The sequence below is a fragment of the Spea bombifrons genome, chromosome 3 (genome assembly GCF_027358695.1).
Source record: "Spea bombifrons isolate aSpeBom1 chromosome 3, aSpeBom1.2.pri, whole genome shotgun sequence".
Lineage (NCBI taxonomy): Eukaryota > Metazoa > Chordata > Amphibia > Anura > Pelobatidae > Spea > Spea bombifrons.
In genome coordinates, this window is record NC_071089.1 from 42755855 (window position 1) to 42766712 (window position 10858).

General features: G+C 40.2%; 1 protein-coding gene across 1 annotated transcript in view; it reads left to right on the forward strand.

Moving 5' to 3' along the window:
- Window positions 1-10588, forward strand: part of EZR (ezrin) — a 72413-nt gene extending 61825 nt beyond the window's left edge. The window contains exons 10-14 of the mRNA XM_053460874.1: window positions 759-889; window positions 2283-2443; window positions 4244-4336; window positions 9085-9327; window positions 10052-10588. Coding sequence (XP_053316849.1) covers window positions 759-889; window positions 2283-2443; window positions 4244-4336; window positions 9085-9327; window positions 10052-10216 — 793 coding nt within the window. The 3' untranslated portion in view covers window positions 10217-10588. The remainder of the gene's footprint in view (window positions 1-758; window positions 890-2282; window positions 2444-4243; window positions 4337-9084; window positions 9328-10051) is intronic.
- The last annotated feature ends 270 nt before the right edge of the window (window positions 10589-10858 follow it).

The following is a 10858-nucleotide window of genomic DNA, read 5'->3' on the forward strand; positions in this document are numbered from 1 at the left end:
GGACCTGTGAATTACCAAAATAAATTACATGCATTTTTCACCTATGTTTAGAGTGTCCCTCTAGTTCATGTTTATAAAGTCTGCGTCCTTTTCTGGAAGTAGTCCTAGAGGCCAGAATAATGCAGTGGGATTCACAGAGAAAAAGAGGTACAGAAACACTTCTCTTTCTCCATGAATCTGTCTGCAATATTCAACGGAACGGATACCAGGGAGAAGCGGATGAAGAACAGCGAAGAACAAGAGACAAGAAAACAAGCGGAGCTGTGGAAAAGTGGACTGGAGCACAGCGGACTAGGTAAGAAGGTGAGAGAGAGCAAGTGTAAATATCTAAACTCTGATCGGTTGCACTCCTAATTTAAAGATTTAAAGGGGAAAATCTGGCCTATAATTGGGACAGTATGATTTTCACTTTACTACTGCTGTGGGTCTTATTTAAATTATTTAAAGTTTTGCTGAGGATCAGGTCCATTCATTTGGACAAATTTCCTGTGACACATGTAAAAAACATTCATATCACACTACACCATTGTGCTGCAATATGGTGTGTCTCTTTAAAGGCCCTTGGATGTTAGGAAGCTATCAATATTGTGTATATTGGTTATAAATGTTGACATTTACTTGAGGTGTAACTAATCTCTACAGATAAATAATTCAGTTTCTTTAAGTGGGAAGGTCTAAAGGAACATAATGCTTTTTGTTTGGAGTTTGGTTTCTAGTAAATTTGGCTGATTGTTACCTGTGTTTTCTTTGTTATGCAGGCAACAGCTGGAAAATGAGAAGAAGAAAAGAGAAGCTGTTGAGAAAGAGAAGGAACAAATGATAAAGGAAAAGGAGGAACTGATGTTCAGGTTGCATGAATATGAAGAGCAAACAAAGAGGGCAGAAAGAGGTAATTATAATTATTTAAGCCTTTTATAGGTGTAAATTGCATCTTATTTTCCCACCCCCAATATCACTTCTTATTTGCTCCTGCATATATAGTGTAACTGAGAGCAAACACCCTTTAAAAAACCCATGGCTCTGGTAGTAAGCTAACGTGGCACTTGAAAATCTTTACATTTATCAGCAATGCTTACCATATAACATGCTAACATGTTTAAATGGTTCTGCATTTTAAGATATTTTAATAGTGGATTTCACCTACCTGTTGTAAAACTCATTATGCAATAGGCACTCCGGGTAGTCCTATAAAACCCCATTGTATTTTCTGTATTCTGAGCAAATTACAAAGATGCTAAGTAGTCAGGTTAATCAGCCAGAAAGAGGAGATTCAATAAAAGTTATATAATGAACATGCATATCTTTTGCTTAAGAGCTGTTTGAAAGTAATTGAAACAATGCTTCATAACTATCATTTAACATTGAAACAGTCTTTTGTGGGATTTTATCCTTACAGTTGCTTTTCAAATGTTGCAAAAAGTGCCATATTTTCAAGATAATACTTATTGTTTAGAAGAGATCGCATTGATATGGAATTAACCTTTGCCTTCAGAATTTGCACTATTACACATCAGAATCAATCCCTTCCAGGTTAACAAAGCTTGTACTTATAGATCACAAGAATATAGGCAGTACTATCTGTACCGCGTATTTCCCCAAGTATAAGACGCTCCCTTGTATAAGACGCACCTTTGGGGGCCGAAATAAAAAAAAATATATATTACATAAAGTTATTGTACTGTCTGCTTGGGCATGATATGAGTGTGATTAATGTTAGCTGCTACCAATTGTTAGCAATCGCACTCCTATCATGCTCAGGCAGCCAGTATATGCACATCACTTTCAGCCTCCCTGTGCCCCTACACACTGATCCATGCTAACACACACACATTCATTTACTCCCCCACCTTACCTGAACTGCAGATCTGCTGCCGCTCGCAGACTTCCCCTCTGCCTTGCTCGAGCAGGAACAGGAACTGAGGGGAGTCATGTGATGCGATGTGCATTCACGTGACTCCACTGGGTTCCTGTGTCGCCGTGACGGATCAAGAGACGCTGAGCAAAACAGGTAAGCAGCAAGGTCCCCTTTTTAGTAAAATCTACCACCACTGTATAAGACGCACACCAATTTTTAGACCCCAAATTTTTCTAAAAAAGGTGCGTCTTATACATGGGGAAATACAGTAAATGCTTCCTGGTCCACAAGGTTCATTTCATTCTTTCAAGCCCAAGAATCAAGTGGAGTGTTCCCTTACTTTAATTTTACTTTTTAGTTTTATGTTTTCATTTAGCTTAGACTAAAGTTGCAGAATGTTTTTGTAAACTCTATTGTACTCTTACAGAATTGTCAGAACAGATCCAAAGAGCCAGAGAGCTGGAAGAGGAGAGAAGAAGGGCTCAACTAGAAGCAGAGAGACTAGAGGCTGAACGTATAGCTGCTCTACGTGCCAAGGAAGATTTGGAACGGCAAGCTGCTGACCAGATGAAGAGTCGAGAGCAATTGGTAGGTCACAGATTTACAGTTGTATAAAAACACCCTCTTTGAACTATATGGTTTTACGTATCAGAACACAAGCTGAGGGGGTATAGTCCCTGTCATCTTTCCCATCCGTTATTCAGGGGTGTGGTGGGTTAAAATGTATAAAATTCCTATGTCTGCAGCCCTCTCAGTGGGGTATGGGGGATTACGATGTCTTAAAATCCATTTTTTTGCATCTCACCATCTCTCTATGCTTGGTATGTCTGAATCATTTAAAATTTAAAAATATTACATACCCCCAGCTAGAGGGGTTTGAGGTCTATCCAAGCAAACTTCGGGGTATTTTCATAATTTTTTTATGTAATTGGTACCTCATCTATCCCACAGGACGATGATTAGGAGTGAAATGGTGCTTGCTTTTCCAAAGGGGTTTTAAGACATTTTCTCCCATCTTGGGGCCCCTATTTAGTCTGCTTTTATTTAATTATTTTCTTATTTTATTAATATATATTCATATTGCGGTTGGTGGCTTAACAACATTTTGCAGATTTTAAGGCAAGGACAATCCCCTTCTGAATCTCTAAAAATTTTAAGTTGCATGTACTTTCAAACATATTATTTTAGTTACTATGCATATTCTTTGGTAGGTCCAATCAGAGGCGTACCTAGAGTATTTGGCACCTGGGGCGGATCCTGTATGTGGCACCCCCCCACACACACACTTTAAAACTGCATAGCTTCTATTGTTATATACTGGAGCAGACACTGGTACAGCATTACTGTTATCATATACTGAGGCAGACATTGACGGTGGTGCAGCATAACACCTATCACTATATACTGAGGCAGACATTGACAGTGGTACAGCATAACACCTATCACTATATACTGAGGCAGACATTGACGGTTGTACAGCATAACACCTACCACTATATACTGAGGCAGACAATGACGGTGGTACAGCATAACACCTATCATTATATACAGATTCAGACATTGACGGTGGTACAGCGTAATCCCTATCACTATACATTGAGCCAGACATCCGAAACCGAATATGACCCCCACCATAAAAAAAAAAAATCTCACACTTTTATTTAAGGTAAGTAAAACACCAAAATAGGACAAAAAAAATTAAATAACAATATTAATATATATATATATGATTGTTAACAGCAATCACACTCCTTTCATGCCCAGGCATATCCCTCATTAAGACAATTCATCCATTCTCTCACTCATTCTCACTGTTTATTTATTCCAATGTACTTTCTACCCCACCTTCTCACTTTAACTGAATGCTTTCCTACCTTTCCTCTGTTTCTTTTCTCCTTTCAGCAGTCAGCTCCTTTTCCTCCTCTTCGCTCTTCTTCTTCTTCTGTCTTCTTCCGTCTTCTTCCGTCTTCTTCCGGTTCAGAGGGCACAGACGGGGGTGGGACCTCCGGCTCCCTTGAGTGATTTTAAGCCGATTTTAAGCCTTGATCTCCCCAACCGAGCCTGTTCCTCCAGCGCCGGGCATTACTGTCCGTCTCTAGAGGGGTGCTCGGTGCCGGCAAGTTGGCACCCCCATGATAAGCGGCACCTGGTGTGGACCGCCCCCCCCACCCCTTGCTAGGTATGCTACTGGGTCCAATAGGGTATACAATCTCAGGTGAGTCTGGTTAGTCAAGTTAAGCTTTATTAAGTAAGTAGACATAATTTAAATTACAAAACATCTTTATACCGTATTTAAGAACCATACTTTAGTTATTTGTTTCCTACTGATACAAAACAATTGAGTCTTGTCCGTTTTCAAAACTAATTACCTGCATTTGTTTTTATCAGGCTGCAGAGTTGGAAGAATATACAGCCAGAATTACCCTCCTTGAAGAAGCAAGGAAAGTCAAAGAGGAGGAGGTGGGCGAGTGGCAGAAAAGGGTAAGTGTCTACCATTTGCATGCAACACATTGCAATGGCAAGTGCTTCTGAACTGAGCTCATCCAGTATGTCCAAAGCAAACACACTTTGTATAATGTTTTCTAATAGAGCCCCAAAGGACAATTATATCTTGCAGTAACCCCTGTACACTGTAACCCCTGTACACTGGATGAGCTGCTTTTCCAGCCTGGAAAGCAGCTAATCCAGTATACAGGTGTTCCAGGAGGAATGGAATCCCAGACAGGTTGTGGTGGGGGTTCTATAATTAAGAGAGCAGAAAGGACAATCGGTGGCTCTTATCACATCAACCAAATGGTTTGCTGTCTCCCGGAGGCCCGGGTTCAGCATGTTGCAGACAGAGTGGATAGATTATTGGGAGGGGCTGGTGAGTATCTATCTGTCTTGGTGCACATTGGCACCAATGACATAGTAAGAGGAAGATTGAGAGTCCTAAAAGGTAATTTTAGGGATTTAAGGAGTAAGAATAAAAAATGGACCTCCAAGATAGTACTACCGTATTTGCTCGCATATCAGACAAGGTTTTTTTTCAGAAAATGCCCATCGTTTTATAATCAGGGTCGTCTTATAATCAGGGGACCTGGATTCTCCTGTCTTGTGCCCCCCATTTAATACCCCCCCCCCCCAAAAAAAACAAAGAAAACTTACCGGTGCTTCTGACTCCCTGGTGTGTAGTCGGGGCAGCGGGTAGACGTCTACGCGATTCGCGTAGGCAACTTCCACTGCAGCCGGAAGGAGGTGTGGTTAGCATCGGGGCTGTCAGAGAGGAGAGTTCCCCGCACCTCTGACAGCTGGAGGGTGTATGCGCGATGAACGCAGACAACCCCTGCTGCTAATTGCACCTCTCTCCGGCTGCAGCGGAAGTTGCCTACGCGAATCGCGTAGACGTCAACCCGCTGCCCCGACTACACACTAGGGAGTCAGAAGCACCCGTAAGTTTTGAGGGGGGAGTGTTAAATGGGGGACATAAGGCATTTCTGTAGGCAGAGTGCTCTATGAAATGCCTTTTAACCCCTTACATAGTTACATAGTTCATAAGGTTGAAAAAAGACCTAAGTCTTGATGGAAAAGTCCATCAAGTTCAACCCTTCTACCTAACCTTCCTATTCTTGATCCAAAAGAAGGCAAAAAAAACCCCTAATTAAGCTACTTCGAATTCTGCCATCAGGGGAAAAAAATTCCTTCTTGACTCCAAGAGGCAATCGGATTTCTCCTTGGATCAAGAAGCTCTAAAATATTAATGTTATTCTATTTATATCCCTGTATATCATGCCTTTCTAAGAAAACATCGAGGCCCCTTTTGAAGGTATCTAATGTATTGGATAACATTACCTCCCTTGGAAGTGAATTCCATACCTTACTTGTCCTCACTGTGAAGAATCCCTTCCTTTGTCGTCTATGAAACCTGCGCTCTTCCAGTCTCAGAGGGTGACCTCTTGTTCTTTGTATATTTCTGTTAATGAACAGGTCACCGAAGAGCTCTTTATATTGGCCCTGCATATATTTGTATAATGTTATCATATCCCTTCTGAGACGCCGTTTTTCCAGTGTATATAATTTTAACTTTTTTAGTCTCTCTTCATAACTAGTATCTCCCAATCCCCTTATTAATTTCGTAGCCCTCCTTTGCACTTTTTCTAATTCCATAATGTCCTTTTTGAGGACCGGTGCCCAGAATCGTACCGCATATTCAAGGTGAGGTCTTACCAATGACCTGTAAAGAGGCAAGATGATATCCTCCTCCCTTGAATCAATACCTCTTATTGGCCCTCGCAGCTGCTTGCTGGCATTGCACACTGTTGTCAAGTCTGTTGTCAACCGTTATTCCTAAATCCTTCTCATTGGTAGTTTCCCCCAAGGATATTCCATTTAAAGAATAGGTTGCATTTTTATTATTTTTACCATAATGCATAAATTTGCATTTCTCTATATTGAACCTCATCTGCCACTTGCACACCCAGTGCCCAACTCTGTCTAAATCTTCCTGCAATGAAGAAACATCAAGATTAGTCTGAATTACCCGGCCTAATTTTGTGTCATCAGCAAACACTGTGACATGGCTCTCAATGCAGCTTGGGAGATCATTTATAAATAAATTAAAAAGAAGAGGACCGAGGACAGACCCCTGAGGCACTCCACTTAATACCTGCGTACAGGCTGAGAAACATCCATTCATAACAACCCTCTGCATTCTATCTTTAAGTCAATTTCTGATCCACATACAGACATTTGCCCCTAAGCCTATTTCTGTTAATTTATAGAGTAGCCTTTTATGCGGAACCGTATCAAACGCCTTGGCAAAGTCCAGATAAATCACATCTACAACCAACCCTAGGTCTATATTTTTACTAACTTCTTCATAGAATGCTAATAGGTTGGTTTGACAAGACCGGTCTTTCACAAATCCATGTTGACTTCTACTAATTGGATTATGGATCAAGATATGATCTTGAATGTATACCTTTAGCAACCCTTCAAATAATTTCCCCACTACCGATGTTAAGTTTACTGGCCTGTAATTGCCTGGTTGAGATTTTGATCCCTTTTTAAATATGGGCACAACATCTGCCTTGCGCCAATCTAATGGAGCTATGCCCGAGCTGAAAGAATCCCTAGATTAGTAATAATGGTTGGGCCAGAATTAGGCTTAGCTCCTTCAGTACCCTTGGGTGTATACCATCCGGTCCAGGGGCCTTGTCTACCTTAACAGTTTTCAAGTGCTTAAGCACTTTTTCTTGTGTCAGCCAATCCCATGTTTGCTGCAACGGTTCCTTAAAATTAGCCAGCAGGGGCTCCATCATTGGTTCTTCCTTGGTATAAACGGAAGAAAAAAAAGCATTTAAGATTTCTCTCTGTCCTCACTAACCAAATTTCCAGTTTCAGATAATAACGTACCAACATTCTCTACCTTTAACTTTTTTCCATTCACATACATAAATTTCTTGGGATTGGTTTTACTTTCCTTGGCAATAAGTTTCTCATTTTCTAGTTTAGCTATTTTAATCTCCTTTTTGCAGGCTTTGTTGGCATCTTTGTATGCCATAAATGATACTACTGACCCCTTGCTTTTATAATGCCAATTGTTTATTCCTTATTTCCTGTTTTACTTTTACCCTTAATGCTACTCTGCCTTCAGAAATGCCTTGTAACCCTCTATATGCCACTCTGCCCCATAATATTCCTTTTAACCCCCTAAATGCCAGAGTGGCATATAGGGCTATAAGGCATTTCTGGAGGCAGAGTGGCACATAGGGGGTCAAAAGGCATATCATGGGGCACAGTGGCATATAGAGGGTTAAAAGGCATATCATGAGGCACAGTGTCATTTAGAGGGTTAAAAGGCATATCATGAGACACAGTGGAATATAGGGGGTATAAGCCATTTCTGGGGCAGAGTGGCAAGCCTGGGGGCAGATGTGCATAACTGGGGGGCAGGTTGGAAAATAAAAGTAAATAAAAACAAAAAACAAATTTTTCTCAATCATAGCTTTTCTTAAATATGAAAAATAGTTTACATGAATTAATAAAGAAGTTTCTTACAAGAATATCGTGAAGAATAATGTGATCACTGTTATGTTCTACTGACTAAAATGCTCAGAGCTGTGACAACTGACATTTAATGTGGATAACTGCAAAGTAATGGATCTGGGGCATAGAAACCCAAGGGCGGAGTATATATTATCTGATACTGTCCTAACCTCACCATGTGAGGAAAGAGATTTGGGTGGTGATTATTTCAGAGGATTTAAAGGTAGACAATGCAATAGAGCAGCAGGAAATGCTAGCAGAATGCTTGGTTGTATAGGAAGAGGTATTAGCACTAGAAAGAGGGAAGTATACATACCTTTGTACAGAGCACTACAGAAGGGCTACTAAAAGGATCTTAATATATACAGCCTGCAAGAAAGACGTGAAAGAGGGGATATGATAGAAGTGAAAACGTTTATTTAAAAGGAGAAATACTACCAAAACAAGAGGACATAGTCCTCCTTGCTAGAGGGGCAAAGTTTTATTACTTTACTGAAAGGGCAGTGGATGCATGGAATAGCCTTCCAGCAGAAGTGGTAGATGTTAATACAGTGAAGATATTTAAGCGAGCATGGGATAGGCATACGGCTAAGCTAGATATAGGATAAGGCCAGGGATTTAGGAAAGTATTCAGACTAGACTATTGGGCAGACTAGATGGGCTGAAGAGTCATTATCTGCCGTCACTTTAAGGAAAGAAAAAAAGATGTTGCAGCCATTATGCAAGAGAAGCCAAGCAAGGGCTCAGATTGACCCTGGCTCAAGTTCCAGAGACTAGCTGAGCATGCTATAAATGCAGATCATGCCGGATGCACACAAGGACCTGCTGGACAAGGGAGAGGGTGTTTAAAGAGGTATTAAAACGCTTTCAGCTTTTAGCTATTATTAAAACTATCTATAACTTGCATGATTCATAACTCCCAAAATGTACTAAAATATGGGTTGTATGTGATGGTGATGTGATTCAATAATTCACATTTAAAAAATAGGTTCCCTGGACCCCAGATTAATAAAAGGTAGGCAATCACCTAATTTAACCTCCTGCCACCACCATCCTGCTCCCAGTGGGATAGGAGGTAAACAAAGTTGAAACCCCTTCAGTAGCATCCATGCTCGCACTTCCGGCACACTGTAATGTGCCACAAAAGTCATTATTGACTAAAAACATTTTCATTTAGTGCAAATTTTAACTTTTGTTCCCAGGCCCAGGAAGCTCAGACTGATCTGGTGCGAACAAAGGAAGAATTGCATATGGTAATGAGTGCACCACCATTGCCACCACCTCCAGTCTATGAACCAGTCACAGATTATGTATATGAAAACCTACATGGAGATGGAATGGAATACAGTGCAGAATTAACTCCTGAGAACTTTCTGGACAACCGCAAAGAAGAGCAACGTATTACAGAAGCTGAGAAGAATGAGCGTGTTCAGAGGCAACTCATGGTAAGGAAACTCTGATACTTTACAGTTTGCTGAAATATGAGTGTTTGGGAGTTATGGCATTAAGTATGTACAGCAAACAAATATGAAGTTTCCCAAAACCCAGCCCATTCAGATTCAATAGCAAGAGTCATTGTGGAATTTAGGGTATGGCTATGTAAACCAGTTCTGTAAGAGGAAAGGTGGAAAGTGCCAACATTAAAATGTCCTTGAATTGCTCCAGATGTGCCTTCCTTTCTTGTGGTGTCTAGCAGCTCAATGCTTTTTATTCATTTCCAGAAGCAGTTTACCATTTACTCTCATGCAGCAAATTGAAATCTTTAAAACAATGATGTTTTGCAAGGTATCCAAATCATGACATCTGTGTTTGGGGGTGTCGGAATGCTATGCACAGTATCACAGTTAGGCAAAGTGGAAGCTCCATTGATTTTTCACTTCCCTTGGATGGTCAGGAAAGAACAGAGGATCTCCCTAACATCTAATGCCCCCCTCCCACTGCCTACAAAACGGGACAGTGTACTAACTACCGAAGAACTGTGACTGCCCCTGGGAAACTGGGGGGGGGGTTACACAAAAAGGACTCCACCATGCATTCAAAAATAGAAATACAATCTTAGGGACTAGACTATTTCTTTAAAATGTAGTGATCTTGATAGCAATTTAATGCACCACTTTGGAATTGAATTGTGTGACATAACACAAATTGTTTTCCCTGTTCCTCCACCAGGCTTTGACAAATGAGCTGTCTCAGGCTCGAGATGAATCCAAGAAGACACAAAACGATATTTTGCACACAGAGAATGTGCGAGTGGGCCGGGACAAATACAAGACCCTAAGGCAGATCCGGCAAGGAAACACCAAGCAGAGAATTGATGAGTTTGAAGCCATGTAATGGATTTTTTTAAAAGATGGGTGGAGTTTTATGGTGGCTGCTTAAAAAGGTCACTGTTTGGCAAATTTATATTGTTGATTATACTGGCTGGAAAAGCAGCCCTAAAAAATAATGATTAACTTGTCTCCACTTGTTTTCCACAAACTCATACGAAATAGTCTTGCTTTGCTTTACAGGGCCAACAGGCAACCGAATTAGATTTGTTGTTCAGCAAACAGCTATTTAATAATGTGGTGCCAAAAAGCTGGTTTCTACTTTTTTGCAGACTAGAAATTAAAAAAATATTGTTTTCTTTATTTGTCATTTCTTTAAATTTTTATTTTATTGTAAATCACATTGGTTAATCTGCTGATTAAAGATTTATTGGGTAAATACCGTGCCATACATTTTCTGTATAATCTCTGTTTCACTGCTAAATGATGAGCTATATTTATCCACAAACACTTTTTGTGTATCTGAGATCTTTTTTTTTATGGAAATAAATTTATAGGAGGGTCGGAAATATTATTGTGGACTAAAGTATGTTTTTTTTGCTATAATAATATGCATTCATCTTTGGCATACAATTTTGCTTATTTTTTCTAACTGAAATCATAGAGGTAGACATACCTTTTTGACCAAATAATGATGATAGAAAAGCAT